The sequence below is a fragment of the Micromesistius poutassou genome (genome assembly GCF_964030765.1).
Source record: "Micromesistius poutassou genome assembly, chromosome: 9".
Classification (NCBI taxonomy): domain Eukaryota; kingdom Metazoa; phylum Chordata; class Actinopteri; order Gadiformes; family Gadidae; genus Micromesistius; species Micromesistius poutassou.
Genome location: NC_140279.1, coordinates 15,492,566 through 15,514,141, shown reverse-complemented (window position 1 = coordinate 15,514,141; position 21,576 = coordinate 15,492,566). Strand labels below are relative to the sequence as shown.

The window sequence follows — 21,576 nt, the reverse complement described above, 5'->3', positions numbered from 1 at the left end:
TTTGCAATCTACGTGCAGTGTACCCTTTCAATAAAATTGCTCCAAGGATTAAGAATTGATCGTGTTCACCAATACAAAAAAAGACAACAAAGAGTCGACAGATTCGTTTTTATTCACATGACTGCTGCAGCTCTTGCAGTCTGCTTGCTGTCTGCCCGCTACACAAGTAATTGTGTTCGGCTCAAGTGACGTAGTGGCTTCACAGTGCTAGCAGTGTTTGTGTGTTTGTGCGTTTGTCTAAATGACACGCCGCACAGCAACACGGGGCTTGATAAACAGGAAGTGCGATAAGTAGTGTCTAAAATAGGCTGTCGACGTCCCCCATCTCCACTATCACAGTCTTCAGCTGGGAGTAGTAATCCACCGTCGCCTGGCCGTTCTCCCTGCCGAAGCCTGCCAGGACACAGCAGTATAAGTACTATGGAGTACTACAGTAGGATCAGTGCTATACATTGTGAGGTACTACAGTAGTATTTTTTTACCAACCATGGTCCTAGGAGTCGGATCAGTACATCACCTGGTAAAGTTACTTCACTGTACAGTTGCTAGGGTCTAGTATAATGGTACATGTACGAAGAAACAAATCGCTCAAGCAAAACATGGCATTGAACGACAAGCTAATGCCAGAGAATAAGACCGCGCTTTTATTTTGAAGAACACCAAAATGTCACAAATACAAACAAAATTTGTTTGCCTGGCAGGGTTTCCTACTGGAGGGGAGGGTCTCACCTGACATCTTGTACCCCCCAAAGGGCACCTCCACGGGGGACATGCTATAGGTGTTGATGTAGCAGGTTCCAGCCTCCAGGTTGGCAGCCACGCGATGAGCGCGGGAGATGTCCCTGTTGGGCGCAAACAGACCAGGAATCTCATGACTACACATCACAAATGGGTTGAGACAACGGCATACAGAAGGAACATTATGACACAGAGATGGATCTTAAGCGGACGGGGTTAGACTCTGCCTAGCGGTCCATTCAGAGCTCTCCACTTGGATACACACCACATTAGAAATGTGTATGTACTGTATGTCCAAATTGCATAGTAGACAGAATGAATGTTGTGACAAATGTACTTTCGGGATGATCAAAGTGTGTAATAGCAAGCAAAAAAAAAAGGAAATAGTCACAAGTTTAAAGCATGAGACATATCCTGGCTCAGAAGTAGGGGTCAAACCTGAGCACCGCTCTTGCGCAACAAATCAAATGTCGCAACCGTTTCCACAGTTCGTTCGCCAATCGGTTGATCATCAATCTCCTGAGTCCAGAAGTTCAATGTGGCTGGCTGTGAGTGACTATTAAATTAGGATAACGCCAGGCGTTCAGGAGTAAACGCCTGGCAGACTGACAAACAGACAGAAAGACAGACAGACAGACAGACAGACAGATTGGGAAAAAACACTGGAGGGCTGCAAAGTGTTTTGTGTAGCCAAAGGAATCCAGTCATAGCGTGCGGGTTATCGCGAAGAAGACAAGCAGAGTATAAATCCAGCCCTCTGTCGTCGGATTGAGTGTCTTTAAGCGGTCGAGATGACGGTCTGACCTGGTGAAGACTCCGGAGGCGAGGCCAAAGGTCGTGTTGTTGGCCCTCTGCAGGACCTCCTCCTCAGTGTCGAATGGAAGAACAGACATCACAGGGCCAAAGATCTCCTCCTTCACGCAGGTCATGTCGTCCCTGCAGTTATCTGAACATTTGGGGGGGGGGGAAGAGGGGGGGGGGAAGAGGAACAACAGTTTACACACTACCCAAGGGTTGTTTCAGAGAAAATAATAAAACATATTCCAATAATACTAATTCTATTTTAGCAGCCATTTTTTTCACTGATAAATGTCAGCAAGGAGCTGGTAGTGTTTAGGGCGTCTTGATCAAGGATGCCCACAGCTAGGCTGCAGACATTGGGGTTTGTACCCAAAACATTTCTGCTGGGAGTTAAACCCCCTAACCACTAGACTATCCCCTAAATATCAAGTTGAAGAACAGACCAAGAACACAGGGGGACATGAAGTAGCCGTTCTTCAGTTTGGGGTCACTGGGGGTAAACGGCTCTCCACCACAAAGAACCCTTGCTCCCTGCAACAAAGAAGAAGAAGAGATATCATTTATTGATTTATTAACAGCATCAAGAGGTTCCGTACTGGATTGATCCAGTTCACGGTCAGATATGATAAGGATTGCACAAGTCTTGGGAGAGTGCCAGTAGACATGGACTTCTTCTCTGATTATTACAACGATGAATCACTTTACCACAGAACCTTACCCCGGCCTGAATCACAGAGTCCCTGAAGTCCGTTTTTAGTCTAATTCCCTCAGCATCTTAAGTCGTTTGTAGTCTAATTACTTCAGCCTCTTAGATCTGTTTGTAGTATGTGTCAGCCCCTCTGCAGGTGCAATGTGAGCTCTTTAAACAAGTTCAGCTGTAAACCTGAACTGAACCCGACTGGTGTTTAAACTTGAATTCATGATTCTCAACTCAAATCCACATTATTGACCAATCAGGATCAAGTATTAAAAAGATTATGTGGTATAAATATGCTTATTTTGAGTTGAATACACTTGTACGCACTATGTTCAACACACTATGAGAACAATCAAGTGGTACAAATCTGATCCTTTGAGCCTCCCTTGTCCTAGCTCTATATATCTGAGTAGCTTCTCTTGTTCTAAAATGCCTGGAAGGTAGTTTAGAAATGCTTTCTGCTGTATTGTATCAATATCTGTAATGCACACATCTGATAAGAGATGAACCAATCTAATAACCTCAACAGATCAATTAAAACACATCTGACAACCTGAGATGGACTGATGGATCCAAAAAAAAATAGCAGTCTCATCGCACCTCTTTCTTGGCCTGTGCGACGAAGCCCAGGGCCTTGTCCAGCTGGGGCTTGCTGATTAGACCCCCCATGCGGGTCTCGGCCAGCAGGGGGTCTCCCACGGTGATGGCCTTGGTCCTTTTCACCACCTCTTCCAGGAACTGGGGCATGATCTCCCGCTGAACAAACACCCGGGTTCCATTGGTGCAAACCTGTTTCACCACGGATCAGATGAAAATATAATTGACAGGTGAGGCATGTTGATCTACACAGCACCCTAGTAGAACACAAAAGAGTCTCAGGGTGTTTATGTAACCAGCAGAGCACGTTATAAAAGGTCTGCTCTGTAGCATAGCCATGGGTCTGGCTGTTTAGTTGTATACTTTTGCAGGTCTTTGGGAGATACTTTGACAGACGGACTAAACATTAACTTACTGCACTTTCTGCTTCACTCTATTGCCAGGTAAATGAACAATAGAATACCTCAATCTGTTCACTAACATGCCATCTAGAAGGTCAAACATTATCTTAAGGCCCTAAGGAATACTTTATTTGTTCATTTAAAGCTAGTGTAGCGTAAATACCCAAGCATAAAACCTCCTCAAAACCAACACAAAAAAACAGCAACAACTGGCTAACCCTAACCCCCAAAAAAGGGAGAATAGTAGGATCATTTTCAATACCCAGTAAAACGCCCTTTACCACACACTTTTATCCTCAACCAACCTACGGAGTCTTCAGATTTATGTCAAGCCCAGTTCATTCCAGGCCACGAAACTACCGGACCACATCCTACCTGGCCCTGGGTCAGGAAGTTGGCCATCAGCGCTCCCCGGACGGCGTTCTCCAGCTCACAGTCCTTGAAGATCAGGAGAGGAGACTTGCCCCCCAGCTCCAGGGTCACATGCTTCACCGACTTGGCTGACATTTCCATGACCTGGGGAGATCCAACGACAAACACAACCACTTAGTTGTCACCAAGGCCCACTCTACTCTTCTGAACCAGCTACCTAGACACGGTTTCAACCTTCTGGGTCGTATCATCGTGAGGCAAGGCGTGCATTTTTACATGTTCCCCTTGAAATCACAAAAGCAAATCGTGTTGCTTTAAGACATTTAAAGGATAACCAATAAAAGACAATCACTTTAAGTAATGTACAATTAAGTATAACATGGTCAAATAAGCAAAATGTCACTGGAGACAAACATTTTGATACCAGCATCAAACCGAAAGGTTTTGATCCCTGGTTTGAAAATATAAAGGGTTAAGGCAGAGCTCAATATTGAGACTTAAGAAAGCAGACCAAATTTAACATAGATTCACCCGAGATTCCAGAGACAACATGGCAGCCGCGTACCTTTTTGCCGGTGGGCACGCTGCCGGTGAAGGACACCTTGGCCACGTTGGGGTGGTGGCACAACAGGCTGCCGGTCTCTGCTCCGCCCTGAACCACGTTCACCAGGCCCGTCGGGACCCCCGCCTCGTGGAAGATCTCTGCTAGGATCACCCCCGTCACAGGGGTCATTGGGGAGGGCTTGAAGACCATGGCATTGCCTTTTGGTGGATGGTTGGGTGGGGAGGAGGGGGATGCATAGTGAATGAGAAGAAGAAGAAGAAGATACAAGTCCATATCCCCCCCCCCACTGCAATACGACACCTTCTTCCAACCAGATACATTCCCATACAATATGAACTGCACTTTGATATATTGATTTGTGTCGTGTTATGTCTATATGTATTGAGGTATAGATTGACTTCTACTGCCGTTGTCTTGTTTTGAACTGATTCTGGTTGTTCAAATGTTGTTGAATCACATGGAGTGGTAGCACTGTGAGAGCGTCCTGATCTCTGAGATCCTATTCCGTTTCTCTGGGCAGATCAGATCTGGTTTTGAGCCTGTTGAAAGCCTCTTCCAAAAAAAATGATAGGACCAACCAGCAGTAGCGGGGAAGTATGATAAAACAAAATAAAGCTCAGGGGAGACTTTCTGTTCAAGGAGCGACGAAGTATGCAGAATCTCAAAACAAAGGGAAAACCTGACCAACATGATTCAAGCCTCAAATAGAAATAAATACAATAACACACACAAACACACACACTGACCACAAGCGATAGCCGGGGCACACTTCCAGGCAGCGATCATGAAGGGGTAGTTCCAGGCCAGGATCCCCGCGCACACACCCAGGGGCTCCCTCCTCGTGTAGGCAAACGCCCCCCCAGGGAGCTGGATGTGCTGGCCTACGCGCACACGCACACTTTATAGGAGGTTCATATTTTGTACATGTATAGCTGTAGTAATAGGTTCTAGATATAGGGTTAGGTTATAGTTCAAGATTGGGGATATATGAGAATATGGTTCTAAGTTGGGGTAATGGGTATAGATGTAGCTCTAGGATAAGTTATGGGTGGAGATATAATTCTAGGTTAGGGTTCTGGGTATATACAATGTATGTAGCTCTAGGTTAGGGTTATGGTATAGATGTAGTTCTAGGTTAGGGTTATAGTATAGATGTAGTTTTAGGTTAGTGTTATGGTATAGATGTAGTTCTAGGTTAGGGTTATAGTATAGATGTAGTTCTAGGTTAGGGTTATAGTATATATGTAGTTCTAGGTTAGGGTTATGGTATAGATGTAGTTCTAGGTTAGGGTTATAGTATAGATGTAGTTCTAGGTTAGGGTTATAGTATATATGTAGTTCTAGGTTAGGGTTATGGTATAGATGTAGTTCTAGGTTAGGGTTATAGTATAGATGTAGTTCTAGGTTAGGGTTATAGTATAGATGTAGTTCTAGGTTAGGGTTATAGTATATATGTAGTTCTAGGTTAGGGTTATGGTATAGATGTAGTTCTAGGTTAGGGTTATAGTATAGATGTAGTTCTAGGTTAGGGTTATAGTATAGATGTAGTTTTAGGTTAGTGTTATGGTATAGATGTAGTTCTAGGTTAGGGTTATGGTATAGATGTAGTTCTAGGTTAGGGTTATGGTATAGATGTAGTTCTAGGTTAGTGTTATGGTATAGATGTAGTTCTAGGTTAGGGTTATGGTATAGATGTAGTTCTAGGTTAGGGTTATGGTATAGATGTAGTTTTAGGTTAGTGTTATGGTATAGATGTAGTTCTAGGTTAGGGTTATGGTATAGATGTAGTTCTAGGTGAGGGTTATGGTATAGATGTAGTTCTAGGTTAGGGTTATGGTATAGATGTAGTTCTAGGTGAGGGTTCTAGGTAGTCACCAGACAGCGTCGGGGCCAGCCCAGCGTAGTACTCGATGCACTGCCAGGCAGCGTCGATGTCACACTCAGCTTCGGTGATGGTCTTGCCGTTGTTGATCACCTCCAGCTTCGCAAGGTTGTCTCGTCTCTCCTGCCGACAAAATAAAAGAATGGAAGGTTACGGCAATACAGGCAGTGCAGTTAAACACAACCCATGTTCTGTCGTGACAACAGGTTGCATGTCATTGTCAAAGATAGTGTAAGAGTTCATGATCATGTCTTGTGTTTATAAACGAAGACATGTCTTCTCACTTGCTTCCACCTGTTCATGTATTTTGATGAACAGGTTGATGTTTAAGCTTTACTGACAACAAACTGTAACAAACTGTAGCTATTGGTACATGCCTCAACCAGTTCATTTACATGGACAAGACTTCACACTTTACTGACTGCTGTAGCAACTGATGTCTGTGCTGATATTGATGTGTATTTCTTGTATGAAAAATCCTTTCATTATTGTATGCTTTATTCCACAAAAAGAAAAAGCAGCGTGTAGCAAAGCATGTGGGCTTCTGGGCTGCTCCAAAGACAAAGGACGCAGGGTGGTGATCTTAAGGCCGGTTTATTGAATGTTTTGTAGGATGTAGGATGTAGGATGATACATGGCCTGGAGCTCGATGTTGCCATGAAGGAGATAGAGAGTGTGTGTGTTTTTAACCTGTGTTCATTAATTGTGCAACAGGTATGCAGCCAGAGTCCCATCAGTCTGACTCAGCCAGCGGAGGCTGCTTAAAACAGCCATCATCCACACACACTATTAAATATTATTGATGTAGAGCAGTTGTTATGGAAGTATGATTTTAAAGTCCACTCCTATAGAAGTACTGAATGGCCCCTCACATGACAACATAACGAGGAAATAGCCCCTCGGCAGAAGTACATAGCGGTACTTCCTACCTCTGCTCTTGTACTTTCTCCCTACCCCTGCTCTTGTGGTATCACGGGTCCTGCAGGGTCAGTCGAAAAACAAGAAGCTTTACCCTGATGATGCGGGCGGCCTCCAGCATGACTCGGGACCTCTCGATGCCAGCCATCTTGCTCCACTTCAGATAGGCAGCCTGAGCGCTCTGCACGGCCTGGTCCACCTCCTCGGCCCCACACGGAACCATCTGGCACAACACGCGCCCTGCAACGGCACAGCGGGAAGAATTAGAGACGCCTTATGCAGCTCTCAAGAGTAAATAGGCAGAATAAACTCTCATTGTATTATTGATTAATTCCTACATCAACTTTAAATTCCCTTTTTTAATCCATAGAATAAGTTATAAGCCTGTGCAGTGTTGTGTAAGGTGAGATCCTTGTGAGATAAATCACATAACTGACACAAATGCTACCTATGAATGTGTTAATGTTAATTAATTCAAGGATTTATTTAAACTTGCATCAACAAAACGTGTTTTTACTTACTAAAATAACTCACATTTCATATGCACTTTTTTTTTATTTCAGAGTGGCAATTCCCTTTAAATGCTCTTTTATCATGGGTTTTTCCATGGGACAATATTTCCAGGTTCACTGACCTAAAAAAGATTTGTAACCACTGCCCCCTACCAGTTGCAGGTTCGAACACGGGTTCTGACATGGCACCATCTTTGGACTTGATCCGACGGCCGCCCCAGTAGTTGAGGTCGTCTGTGACCACGACGGATCCAGTCGATGCACTAGGCATTGAGTCAACAAGCTGGGACATTTTGTTTTGGGGCTAAATAAGTTCATCAAGGGGAGAGCAGAATAGACACAGGAGAGGTTCAGTTCCTATTATACTTCTGCACAAATGGTTGCGCCAAACATAGCTATACAAAGGAATGTAGCTGCAAATTTAGACATGCATTTCATAATATCAGATGACAGTGTATTAAAAACTGTACTAATAAATACATACCAATTGTGCAACTTGAACAATCAGCCACGATTCGATCCGTTAGAAGAGAGAGACAGCAATGGTCTACTGCGTTTTACAGACGCGGACTGACACGCCCACTATTAAGCCCCGCCCTTGCATCTGTCTTCACCCTACAATGGATGGAATCTGCAGTAGGATTATTATGTTCAGTTTAGGACGATTTGATTATTATCTCAATACAGCACATGCTACACAAGGGTCCAAAGTAGAAGGGCGGCGGTCGGACATATTTGTGCCTGCATACTCATGGCTTCGCTGACATTCGCTGTAATTTCCTGAGGGTGTTATGGAGCAATAGCGGTGCTGGACATGGCTTAAAAGTTGGCTTGCCAACCTAATATACACACACTCCTCTGAAAGTTTGCTGTGGTTTACTAACCAAAAGACACAGGTAAGCACAACTTGGGAACGAGGGTTTTCAGTGTTTCCCAGCATATACTGGACTCAGACTCACCCCAATTCTTCCCTTCCATCTCTTCTGGTGACCCCCAGTGACCCCCACAATTTATATGCTCAGCTAGTTCTAGACAGGGTTGTTATTCAGAGGATAATCACAAGCCACAATACATCTCACGCTCTGCCAGAACAGTAATTGTCAATCTGGCACACAGATACCCAGCTTACTGTGCTTAGTTTATCAGTCGATGGAAATTCTTTAAACGTTCTTAGTAAAATTACCAGATTTTAAAGTTCAATACGTACAAATTAGGGCTGTCCAGCGATTAAAAAAATAATCTAATTAATTACAGGCTCTGTGATTAATTAATCTAAATTAATCGCATAGCCTACTTACATTTTACAGAGAAAGTATTTCTAAATAATTTAATTCAAATAAATTATGGCAGATGAGTGATTCAATGAATAATAGACATAATAGACTTTACATTTCAATGTCTCTTATTTAAAACATTTCTTTCATTAACATACGGTGTATTTTAAGATCAAATTAATAACATTTCCATCTCACTCAAGATGCAATGCATCTCAGGCAAAAAATATACAATACTTTGTTTTGACTCTAGAGGGCACTATGGAAGTGCCCTCTAGAGTTTTAACGCGTTATTTTTTCTGTGATTAATTGATCGAAATGAACGCGTTAATTTGACAGCCCTAGTACAAATATAATGCATCAATTTACCAATGGCAAACCTGCTTTTCCTTGATACTGTTGTCTGAAGGAAAGCAAAAAACAAGTCAAGGTCTACCATCACAATACATATTCAATAAACAAAAACAAATCTTAGCTCAAATAAAGCACAATAAAGTGTATCAATAAAACTTTATTACCTTCTTATAAACAACAAATGACAGTAATACTGTTGCATGAAAATTACGACAATTCATCGTCAGAGCAGATAAACAAAACAGCATCAGCCATGTCACTTAAAAAACAACATCTAAATCATTAGTATTCAACATCTCTGTGGGAAGAAATCTAAAAAATATTAAATAAAACAAGTTATTAGACCAAAGATATGACTGTGACCAGTGACACCAGGTGAAGGTTCAATTCCACGCAGTGCATTAGAACCCGGTTGGGAGATCCACCCGGCAGAGTTTGTCACCGCTGAGGCGGAGGCAAAGACACTAGCGTATTGAGGAGCGTGTGAAAACCGCCAGCTGTTGTTGTTGTTGTTGTGGTTGTTGTGGTTGTTGTGGTTGTTGTTTAGGAGAACTTGGCCGCCTGTGGAGGAGGTCCCAGGAAGCCGCCAGCCTGCTTGGTGGCAGCTCTGGATGGAGCCAGGCCCAGCATCTTCTGAATGTTCTGGAGAAAAAGAAGAAGAAGTGTTTAGATACACGTAACACTCAATCTTGGGTTAGGGGATCGCGTTAGGTTTTTACAGAGACACAAAGAGAGAAAAAGCTTATTCACTACTTTTGACCATAATGATACAGAAAAAGCTTGACCGTGGGCAGACTGGAATGCATGGGGATGAACAGATGGGTGGTTTTTAATATCGAGTGATCAATAGGCAATCCATTTTTATGCAAGCAAACATAAATCTATGTAAAAATTAATGAATCCATCCTCATTTCAGAGTACATTACCTTTTCATTCAGTAATGTGCAATTAAATTGTAGTAGCAAAACAAATGACATTCCATCCCCTCAGCAAGTTTCTAAATAAACAATTGGACAGAGTACAGAGCCTCAGGGCCTAAATTCACAGATGTTTCAAGTCCATATTAGAAGTCACATTCAAATGTAGTCTTCTGCGTTGACGATTGGTTTGAATGGAGGATTTCAGTCCCGGTTACCTGTCTGATGGACATGGTGCAGAGGATGTAGAGGAAGATGAAGGAACAGTCGGTGAAGTCCTCCCCCAGAAGGTTGCGATGGGACAGGCCTTGGATGTAGGAGATGGGGGTGAAGGGCAGTTTGGCCACAACCCTTCCGTCAAAGCTAAACACAACAGAACAATAAGACGGTGTTACAATCCTGGCAGAAGGTACCAACCCAGTAGGAAAGTAGACAACCATTCTCTTTCACCTCCATTACTTACTTTAAAATATGAACACTACTAACTACTAACACTACTTTCATTGATTACATTACATTTTTTCTTTAGAAAAAAAAAAAAAAAAAGAGTTATAACTACATTATAATACATATTTTTTATAGGTGACCAAGACTCACATAGAGTTGAACATGCCCATCAATGCAGTGAAGCAGAAGCCGATGGCGAACATGGATTTCATGCGGACCTGGAAAATGTAAAATGCATAACAATAATCAGTTGTTTAAGGTACAAGTTACAATAAACTTTATTTCCACACAACCAAGGTTGGTTGGTTATTGCTTTCGGTACAGAATGATTAATCTCTGGGTACACAAAAACCCGGCCCCAATACACATGTTATCATATGGAGTCTATAGACGTTAACAATTCCACACACAGGTATAAGGGCTATGATACTAGATTGTAATATACAGTTGTTTCATAGAGTAAAATAAATATATAAGTGTCGATTTCCAAACATATCATAATACAATATAATATCTTACCATGGACAGGTCTCTATTGTTGTTCTTCAGTTTCTCCTCTTGTCTCTCTGTCAAATAAATTCAGCAAAACAAAGCTCTTGAAAAGGGAATTTCAAGAACTATACACCCACATCTTTACTTGTTTACAACACAACATTGTTGAATGATAAACATTAGCTAGTTGCTGTTATGTGATAATATGTCAGTTGCTGTTTTTAACAGATCAAAAGAAAATGTATTAGAAAGGAATTATGAATATTATAATTCTTACCAATTTTTTTCTTCTGCTGACGTCCAGCAGACTCTGTGATGGTCTCCTTTTTCTTCTCAACTGAAGGACACATTTCACATCAATCCAACCATTAGCAACATTCTCAGGACAACACATTTGATTAATCAGCAATGTTAAACGATATAAAACCAAAACAGGCACTCACGTTTCTTGCTTTGCTTCTCCACCTCTGCCTTCAGCCGCTTGTACTTCTCAGTGCGATAAACTAAAACCCATGTAATACCTGAAGAAAGCATGCAAGTAAAATAGGATGTTATATTTGTCTTTTTATCAACACTTTTTTTGTCTTCCAATACCCTCTTCACATACGTTCTTAGTATGGGTTGCCGCAATAGGAATCGAACTCCGAACCCTGCAAGTGTCAATGCCTTGCTCAACCAGTTCGGTTACTCGATAATATATGGATATTGTATTTAAATGTACTTTACACAATACCATGATCTAGACTTGACCAAGACACCACAACACAGCCATTCATCTGGATATTACACACAACTCACATGATGCGTTTAACTTAAAACGTTTCAAAGCAAAAAATAAAATGGATCGCTCCCTGCAACATTTTCTCCAGAGACGAGGTCAGAAAAAGTATCTATAATCGTGTTAGATCCTAGTAGCCAGCAGTGGTGGCCATGTGTAACCATTACAATTACCGTTAACCTTCAATGTCACCGATTGTATAAATTAAATCCAGGTATATTAATTCAAATATCCCGAATTATTTTTCATTCATTGCTTATAATATAGTGTCCAATCATTAACCGGGGATTATAGGGTCGTGGGGGTCCACTTGTCCGCTTCGTTACCTTCGGCGAGCAGTGCTGTGCAGACAGAGATGAACACGATGAGGATGGTGTCCGCGAACATTGTGCTCATGATTTTCCGCCCGATACACTGAATGAAACCACTGAGATATTAGTAAAGATATTATGTTAAATAGAAAAATCTTCGACACATTACACCGAGCACTGCGGTTTCAGTAAGCACAGTCAGCCTTCCCGAAAGGTCAAAACCCCATCTAGTACTTCCGGTTCGTTCTGATATGTTCCATCCGGTAAGCGATATTTTGTTTCGTAGGATAAGTCTGGGATTATCGCCCCTGATTGGTTAGAATGGCTCTCCTCCGATTGGTTATGGTTAGGTGAGATGGGGGGTTAGGGTTAGGTCTTGGGTAAGGGTTAACCCTAACCCTAACCCTAACCCTAACCCTAAACCTAAACCTAAACCTAAACCTAACCCTAACTATATAACCTCCCGCAAACAGCTAGGACTAATCGAAACACGATCTAAAGGAGAGCCCTTCTAAGCAATCAGAGGCGAGAATCCCAGACTTATCCTACGAGAAAATATATCGCATCCAGCAACATTAAGTATAAATGTACAACATATTCATCCTATTCATAATATGGAAATAACGATACCAAATAATAACAATAATTAAATTATAATGAATAATAATTATTCATGTTTAGAATATTGTATTGTTTTATTGAATATACTACGATCGTCTCTCTCTCTCTCTCTCTCTCTCTCTCTCTCTCTCTCTCTCTCTCTCTCTCTCTCTCACACTCACACTCACACACACACACACACACACACACACACACACGGCGTGTGTAAATAAAAGCTTTTTTTTAACATACTGCCAGCTATCATCATCACCACCACCACCACCACCACCCCAAGCAGTCCTAACATCACGATAATCATCATCGGCGTCGTCATCTTCATCATTATCCTCGTCATCATCATCATCATCAGCAGCATCATCTTCCTCATCAATAAGGAGCGAATCCAGCGGCCAGCACCTCCAGTAAGCTGTCAGTGGGTGCGCGCTGTAGATGAAGCATGGCAGGCGACGACGAAACAAAGCCGGATGACCAAACCGCGAATGATCAGAACAATCGGCAACCTTTTCTAATCGGTGTCGCTGGAGGAACTGCCAGTGGCAAGGTTAGCAATTATACACCATTACAGTATTTTTTTTGTTTGTTTATTTCTCCCAACACTTAAAGGCTAGATGATACTCATCTTTTGGGCTGTTTCTATCGCGTAATAAAAAAATAGGATTGAACCATTGAAATGCATTATAGATGGTTTGGGGGACCTGTGTTATATCGCACACATGTCATCATATGGTTCATGATGACATCAAGCTTTTTGCATGACAAACAGCTGATTCAGATCTGGTCGATTATTTATGGATTTAGGCCAGGGGTAAAGACGCTGAGGATGAAATGTAATCCGATTCTTGACAACCACTACATTCAGGCGGCCCGACCTTTTAGTATGTCGTTTTGACATTGGTAATCCGAATAATGTAGGTCACTTTCTCAAAACCTGATGCCGAAACGGTTTTGTTTAAAGATGAATGATCATTGTCCTTACTTGATTAAGATAAATGGTGTCAGCTGCTATGCGGCACTCGTATGTTAACCGTTCAGATGTATTGTCTTCTAAATATAAAGGGATGGTCTGTTTGTTGTCTACAGACTGGTCTACAATGCGGCCATTACATGGTGCTGCTATGGACTTCTTGAAGATTCTATCATTCATGGTTAGGATTAATTATAATACAAAATAGTAGGAAGGCCTACCATTGCTTTTCTGTCTGAAACAAACTATATCATTTGACCCATAAACGAATAATAAAGAAGGACATCAAAATACTACAGAATTTATCAGTGTCACATTTCTTATTCAAATTTCCAAGGAGTTTGAAATATTTTCCTAATATTTCTGAATTTAAAAAAAAAACATCAATCACTATCAATTGAGGGTAACATGTTGTCTTAGGCCTAATTGTATCCGTCTTGTTCAACAGGGGAGTAAAGTGGGCTGCGTACTTCGTCGTGTTTTTAATTTATGGTACGCAGCAGATGGGAAAATGTGGGATGGGAGACTAGAGTCTCTCGTGGTTTAGACTTCCTGGTATTCAACCGTACATTAAGACACCTGTTCTTATTTTTCATTTTTACCCCTCCACTGTAGCAGTCTGTATGTTTTGTAGCATATATGGATTTTCTTTTTGACAATATGATTTATAGAAGAAAAAAACCTTTTGTGTCAAATCAGGGCATACTATGGTCTCAATTGTGGTGCGCCTAATTCCTATTTGAAAGAACATATTGAACATTTAAAGTGTAGTGACATATTCCCTTCAAGCACTTTAACAATGTAAAGTAGTATACTTTGACTATGCAGTGTATGCATTCATCCTTGTGCAACAACCCATTCCTTAATGATATGCTGTATGTATATATCTGTATTCACTATTCGTTGCTTTGAATAAAAGCCCAATAGCCATTTTTTCATCCATCACTACTTGGAGCAATGCATGTTTGTTTTCCCCCTGGCTACAGTCGTCGGTGTGCAGTAAGATCATGGAGCTTCTGGGGCAGAACAAGATCGACCACCACCATAGGCAGGTGGTGATCCTCAGCCTGGACAGCTTCTACAGAGTGCTCACCCCGGAGCAGAAAGCCAGAGCTCTGAAGGGACAGTTCAACTTCGACCATCCAGGTATCTATAGCCCTCGCTCAGGGGTCAGGGTTAGGGATACTAATGATGTGATGTTGGTCAGTTATGAAGGGGTCACGTCTTGGACAATAGTGTTTTGTAATATTGTGATGTACATGTTGTCCTGTCCTTGATAACTGTTAAGATGTTTCTCCTTGAAAAGCACTGAATGACTGTATAATGGCAAATCAGACAATATCAATAACTTATTGATATTTTGCCTTGGTGAGTCCCTGTAACAATGGGTCAAAAGGGGAGTGACTAGCAGTGACTATACTGTCTACCACACTGTCTGTTGCCCTGCGGTGTCTAAGCTGCATTAAGCTAGTTGGGCTATCGTCCATGTGATGACGGGGACCCCCGTTGGTGTAGAATTTGCAGTATTCTGATGCAAGAAGGGAGGGGAAGTGACATTATGAGGCTGGGCACTGCGGGTCATCGTTTTTCTTCACCCTCTGTCTTCCTGCTCAGATGCGTTCGATAATGACCTCATCATCTCCACCTTGTGGGACATCTTGGAGGGCAAAATAGTGCAGCTTCCAGTGTACGACTTTGTCATCCATTCCAGGTAGGCTTGTCTTTCATTTCATCATGACGCATGTTTTTTTGTGTTGGCACAGAATCCTTTTTTTGTACATGAGGTGGAGATTTGTCTTTGGTTCCGTCCAGTGCATTTTAATATATATATATTTAAAAAGCAACCAATGACAGAAATGCCATATCACCCAGGCTCCCGGGAAAAAATGTGCTTATCCCCAGACAAAGTGTGTTGTGAAAAAATAAATGCAGTTTGCAGAAACACTTATGCAAATGCAAACTTTTATTCTGTCTAAAATTAAGTAAGTAAAATTGCTTATGCGTGTTGAGTGCAGGAAGGAGGAGACTGTGACGGTGTACCCAGCAGATGTGGTGCTTTGTGAGGGCATTCTAATGTTCTATGCTCAGGAGATCCGCGACATGTTCCAAATGAAGCTGTTCGTGGACACAGATGCCGATACCAGACTGTCACGCAGAGGTGAGCAACGCACAACCTCACGTTGTAGGGACAACAATCATTACAGTAATATCGTTTTAGTCTACTTTTATGAGTCTGCATAGTAGGCCCTGTCTACCTCAACTGGTAGAACATGGCATCAACACTGCCTGGGTTAAGGCTTTGATCCCAACTGGGAAGCAGGATTCAAACTCGTACCTCTGGTACTACTATTGCTGACTTGACCTGCGTGAGTAATGTATGCACTCATTGGATTAAAAGTTCACTAAATCGCATACCTGAAGTAGGGCTATCGTATACCTTGTTCTGTAGGGCTACACTTGCCATATTTGTTTTGAATATTGTGCAGCCTCAGTTCCAAATAATACAAATGTGTTGAAGGAAAGTTGCAACAGTTGAATTGTACTACTCTAACATGTATTGTTCCAACTTGTGTTTGTGGCCCCCCTAGTGCTTCGGGATATCTGTGAACGAGGACGGGACTTGGAGAGTGTACTCAGCCAGTACATCATGTTCGTCAAACCTGCCTTTGAGGAGTTCTGCCTACCGGTGAATAGCCTGGCCTGTCAAGCCTAGTTCCACCTTTCTGAGAATGTACTGAATTGATAACCTTAACTTTCGTGTCCCCTGTCTAGACCAAGAAATACGCTGACGTCATCATACCCAGAGGCGCTGACAACCTCGGTTAGCTTAATTTCTTCGACTCACTGGAATGGAAATAACGATCTGATTAAATCTAATGAATATAATCACAGTATTCGTGAAACAATCCTACATGTTATAAATGAATAAGTTGTCTTAAATCTAAATTGATTAATTCTGTTAAATCTTCTTCTCATGATACAGTTGCCATAAACCTAATAGTTCAACACATCCAGGACATCCTCAATGGGGGTTTAACAAAGAAGAACAACGGCTGCCTGGAGGACTATGGATTGACTCAGAACCTGCAAAACACTGAGCCCAGCAGTCGCCCCCATTGACCTCAATGCATTCTACGACAGGAAGGGCTTAATGCGAAATAAAGAACCTCTTTTGCTATGGTCCCTTTCTTGCCTGACTAAGGATGATGAAAAAGGGAACACACGTCTTATTTTGATATTATTTTCTGAACTACCTTATGTGATTGCCTTGAATGGTTGAGCCGAGTCTTAAAATAGTCTTAGTCCAAGACTCTGCTCAACCACTTTATAGTTATAGTCTTGCTCTCAAAGAAGCAAAACAATTGTTGGCCAGTGATTTACGATCCTAAAATGTCAAAGGAAAATGCAATGTAGTTTAATGCTGTCTGAATTTCAGGGCTTTATGAGATGAATATCTGCAATTAATTATCAATGCAACCTTAGCACAGGACAGATCTGATGTGTTTTTAAGAATAAATTTCAGTTTTGTCTATTTGTAATTTAACATCCTACAAAGAAACCAAACTTCAAATGCATCCTGTTTAGTATCATGATAAAACACCAAAGAAAGAACATGAGTCACCAATTTTGCCATGAATCTCTAAACTTTGATTAACATTATTTATGGTGATATCCCAAGATGTGCATCTGATGTGACAAAGGGTCATTCTCTCTGTGGTCTAATAAAGTTACCTCCTTGTGTTATGTTTAACAGTATGGGATACAATCCTCAGGCTGCAAATACATGAAGTGATGTTTAAATGAATGAGCCAATGTTTTTCTAACCGTTTCACTTGAACCATGTTAAGCCGCATAAGCCAGGTGAATGAGGCCTGTTTTGAGATGTTTTGCTTTCTGTACAGTTTTTTAATGTTCATTTCTCAGGTAATAAATCTATTTTTCGGTCTCGTGGATGGACTCATGTTTCATGTAGCATGTTATTTGAATGTGAACCCCCAGGTAAAATCTATACGTTTGCTTGGACCCCCTTTCCCTACTGTATAGTTATATTTGGGGTAACTACATATTACAAACTATAGAATTTAAGATTTATCTCAATATCTCTACATTTATTTCCTATCAATTGTGAATATAAGGCCCACAATTGGTTAATTATTTTGTTAACAGAAAGACATTGTCATAATCCATACACTTTATGGTAGAAAAACAGATGAACACATCAGCGTTTTAAAAGACTATTATAAAGTTATACAGATACTTATACACATTATAGAAACATTGCTAACCAAAGACACGGCTCATCTGCAAAGCAATGGACTTCATCCACTCCCATTCCCTCATACTCAAATTCATACAAAACAACCGTCGGCCCCAAGAATATGAACCAACGCGGTCGGGGCGGACGTCTCGAGGGGATGCCAGGGCACGAAAGGCACCTCACCGACATTGACCTCCTTTTACATGACGCTGACCTGCGCCCCCTCCAGCGCTGAGTTTTTGCCAAACAGGCAGCGGAACAGCTCGGTCCTGGCCTCGTCGTTCATGGGGCTGTGGTCGACCGGGGCCATGAAGTTCACCAGCTTGCTGTGGATGGTGAAGCGCACCTTGCGCCCCTTGCTGGCCTTGGTGTCCACGCGCTTCTTGATCTTGCTGCGCAGCTTCTGGATGGTCAGCCACTGCCGGCCCATGGCCACCTGGTCGTTGGGGTCCGCCGCGCTCGTCTTGCGCTCGATCAGCTCCCGGAGGAGCTGGTGGTAGAAGTCGTCGTCGTCGAAGATGTCCTCGTCCAGGTCCTTGAGGTGCCGGTTGGCCTTCGTCGTCTGCTCGTCCGCCGGCTCCTCTTCTTCTCTGCCCTCCGGGGGTGCGGCCGGCTCTTCGGGCGGCGCGGCGGACGACGCGTCCCTCTTCCCCAGGACTCTGTACTCGGTGCGTCGGGTCTGGGTTCGCCTCAGCAGCCGCTCCTTGTCCAGGAGCACCTGCTCCACCTGGGTGACGATGTTGCGCTCGAAGGCCCCGAAGCCCTTGCTGCTCTTGCCCATGGTCAGCCTGGTCTTGTCGTGCCACTTCTGCAGCGTGCCGTTGCAGTAGGGCTGGAAGGCGGCGAAGCGTTTGGCCATGAAGCCCGGGTACTGTCCCACGTCCAGCTTGCGCTTCACGCCACCGGATCCAGCCACCGGTTCCGCCTCCGTCTCCTCGCTGAGCTCACTGTCGCTGTTGGCCGCGGCTCCGTAGGTCTTCCCCAGGGAGATGGGCCTGGTGTCGGGGTTCTGGTGCAGCAGCTGGTCCTGCAGCTCCATCAGAGACCGCTGGAGAGCCTTCAGGGCTTTGTGGCTGTTCTTCAACGCCCCGGCGAACTCTGGGCCGCCCTGCTGCTTAAACTCTGGGAAGGTCTGCGGTTGTGGAAGCTGATTGGCCGTGGCGAGAGCCTTCTGGATCTTGATTCGTCCTTCCAGCAGTTGGTCCCACAGAATGAGCTGATTCTTCACGGCCTTGCCCTTCTCCACTTCCTCGTCCACCTTCTCTTTAGAGAAGGTCTTGACTGTGCCCTGGTCTTCATCCTCGTCTTCAGTACCCTCTTCAGAGTCATCATCATCTTCCTCTCCATCATCATCATCATCATCATCGCTCCCATCGTCATCATCACTCGCTCCCAGATCGTCCATCCCTTCTGTTAACTTTTGCAAGTCCACCCCCTCAGCACACACGAAGTCTGTACGTTTCTTGTTAGACACGAGGGTTTTGACCGTACCATTTGGTTTCCCTGTCAGCTGCGCTTCTTGCGTCTCACTTTCACCCCCAGATGCAATGTCATCACACTCGTCGGAATCGATCTCTTCGTCATCATCATCATCATCGTCGTCGTCGTCGTCGTCCTCACCTTTCGTTTCGGTCATATCATCTTCTTCCTCGTCATCATCTCCTTCTTCGTCTGATTGCCCCATCTCCTTAAGCAGTTGTTTACGAGATACTGCCTTTCCCACGTATCGGCGATCGGTCTCAGCCAGCAGAGACGTGTTGTGCTTTCGCAGATTGCTAAGGCCAAACCCATCTTCGTGATCTTCGTGATCGTCTTCGTCAAACCTGTCATCCACTTGGGCTTTAGTCTCGTCGTCCTGGTCGTTCTCGGGGTCTGCGAATTTTGGTAAAGGGTTTAACAATTCCTCAAGCTGCTGGGAAACCGAACCAGCCATCTTTCAACTTTGACCACACGTGTGTATGCGCGATGCCGATGCCGACGTCATTACAGCGCGACGGACACCGCCGCTCCAATGTACGCATGCGCAGGAAGTGCAGCGCGGTGGTGAAGTAGGATTGTGCTAGCCCCTTGTGTTTCTTTCAATCGGACCGTTTACAAACTACAGAAATACTGAAGCCTTAGGATGTCCACGAGCGACTTCTATTTGAGATATTATGTCGGGCACAAGGGGAAATTCGGACACGAATTCTTAGAGTTTGAGTTCCGACCTGACGGTGAGTTGTGAGGCCCGGTGTGTTGCTGTAGGCCGCATTGGGACCCAATGGCTACCGCGCCAATGTTACGTTTCTGTTCCAGTTTTGTTAAAAAATGCCAAATATGTCCTGCTCGGAACTCAAGACTAACGCATTTGATTGTTTCTAGAATCAAATATGGTTTTGCATGTCTCACATGGTCTGTGTACTTTTGGGTGCCCCTAACTTGTAGTTATGTTTGCTGTTTGAATGGGTCGGTCCCAAACTTAAGTATTAACGCCGAATGTTGTACTACAGGAAAACTGAGATATGCAAACAACAGCAACTACAAGAACGACGTCATGATCCGAAAAGAGGTATTGATTTTATTTTCCTTAACAATTGTGATTTTGTGGTATGTCTGGTTATTGAGTTGTTTGTGTGGCCTGTTAAACGATGCATTTACATCCGAAATACCCGTGTTTCTTTAATCAATTCCACTGAACCTCATTCCCTGTTGACTGTTTTAGGCCTATGTACACAAGAGTGTGATGGAGGAACTCAAAAGGATCATTGACGACAGTGAAATAACCAAGGAAGACGACGCGCTTTGGCCACCACCCGATAGAGTCGGAAGACAGGTTCGATACTCTTATTATTCGATCTCAAAGCATTTGCCACTACTTTTGGTACCTGCTGCAAATCGTCATGAAGTCACCATTAAAGCTCCATAATACGTTATTTATATTTCCTGATTGATGGTCCATCCATAACAAAACATCGCAGTTAGGTGAATTTCGGTCCATGAAGTTCAGCTGTTTCTCCATTTCCACAGGAGTTGGAGATAGTCATTGGAGATGAACACATTTCCTTCACAACATCGAAGATCGGCTCCTTGATTGACGTGAACCAGTCTAAGTAAGTATTTCAAATGGCTATGCTTCCTTTCAAATTTCCATAGGTAAACGTATATACATGTACAAAAAATGCTGGGCTGCAAAAGCACTGAGTTGGAGAACTTGGTTCACAGGCCTGGTTGAAGTCTTCTGCTGTGGGGGCTTAGTGCCTGGTTGATGACCAACGTTTCTAAAACCTCTTTATCTTCCTGTCTTCTGCAGAGATCCAGAGGGTCTCCGTGTCTTCTACTACCTGGTCCAGGACCTGAAATGTCTCGTCTTCAGTCTAATCGGCCTACACTTCAAAATCAAGCCCATCTAAAATGATTCCTACTGACTTTTGAATTGCTTTAATGTTAATCCTGTTGTACGTACAGCTTTTGTACATTTTTTTTTTTTCGTGATGAAGCCTTTTATTTTGATTTCTCTGTTGAACGATCTTTTGAACAACGGTCGTTGTTCTGGTTTATAGAAATGTCCTTTGTTGTGAAATACATTTGGTAAATAAACAAACTTTTACAAAATAAAATAACTTTATTTCTCCATTTTAGAAAAGCACAAGGCTTTGAATGAAGTATGTACTTTTGACATGGTGAGCTAGTTACCAATA

The 21,576-nt window shown here is 42.9% G+C and overlaps 5 protein-coding genes across 5 annotated transcripts; 2 read left to right on the top strand and 3 right to left on the bottom strand.

The window, feature by feature from the left end:
* Positions 1-89: 89 nt before the first annotated feature.
* aldh9a1a.1 (aldehyde dehydrogenase 9 family, member A1a, tandem duplicate 1) lies at positions 90-8,106 on the bottom strand. Its single transcript, XM_084473328.1, has 12 exons — positions 7,968-8,106; positions 7,637-7,787; positions 7,066-7,211; positions 6,047-6,176; positions 4,918-5,052; positions 4,172-4,368; positions 3,610-3,750; positions 2,837-3,025; positions 1,983-2,070; positions 1,543-1,684; positions 730-842; positions 90-393 (listed from the first exon to the last, which is right to left on the bottom strand). Exons 2-12 carry the CDS (start codon positions 7,773-7,775, stop codon positions 299-301), a joined length of 1,515 nt encoding a protein of 504 aa, XP_084329454.1. The 5' UTR covers positions 7,776-7,787; positions 7,968-8,106; the 3' UTR covers positions 90-298.
* A 1,127-nt stretch (positions 8,107-9,233) lies between these two features.
* tmco1 (transmembrane and coiled-coil domains 1) lies at positions 9,234-12,269 on the bottom strand. Its single transcript, XM_084473472.1, has 7 exons — positions 12,072-12,269; positions 11,411-11,488; positions 11,245-11,304; positions 10,995-11,041; positions 10,626-10,693; positions 10,247-10,391; positions 9,234-9,753 (listed from the first exon to the last, which is right to left on the bottom strand). The coding sequence occupies exons 1-7, from the start codon at positions 12,139-12,141 to the stop codon at positions 9,655-9,657; spliced, it is 567 nt and encodes a 188-aa protein (XP_084329598.1). The 5' UTR covers positions 12,142-12,269; the 3' UTR covers positions 9,234-9,654.
* An 844-nt stretch (positions 12,270-13,113) lies between these two features.
* On the top strand, positions 13,114-16,761 carry uck2a (uridine-cytidine kinase 2a; the record flags this gene model as incomplete). The annotated part of the gene is made up of 7 exons (XM_084473282.1): positions 13,114-13,218; positions 14,628-14,787; positions 15,256-15,352; positions 15,657-15,799; positions 16,230-16,327; positions 16,414-16,462; positions 16,625-16,761. 7 exons carry the CDS (start codon positions 13,114-13,116, stop codon positions 16,759-16,761), a joined length of 789 nt encoding a protein of 262 aa, XP_084329408.1.
* Positions 16,762-17,699: 938 nt separating this feature from the next.
* aatf (apoptosis antagonizing transcription factor) lies at positions 17,700-19,832 on the bottom strand (the record flags this gene model as incomplete). Its single annotated transcript, XM_084473371.1, has 1 exon — positions 17,700-19,832. One exon carries the CDS (start codon positions 19,830-19,832, stop codon positions 18,099-18,101), a length of 1,734 nt encoding a protein of 577 aa, XP_084329497.1. The 3' UTR covers positions 17,700-18,098.
* Positions 19,833-19,930: 98 nt separating this feature from the next.
* magoh (mago homolog, exon junction complex subunit) lies at positions 19,931-21,440 on the top strand. The gene is made up of 5 exons (XM_084472479.1): positions 19,931-20,112; positions 20,389-20,447; positions 20,601-20,711; positions 20,906-20,988; positions 21,189-21,440. Exons 1-5 carry the CDS (start codon positions 20,022-20,024, stop codon positions 21,286-21,288), a joined length of 444 nt encoding a protein of 147 aa, XP_084328605.1. The 5' UTR covers positions 19,931-20,021; the 3' UTR covers positions 21,289-21,440.
* Positions 21,441-21,576: the final 136 nt, after the last annotated feature.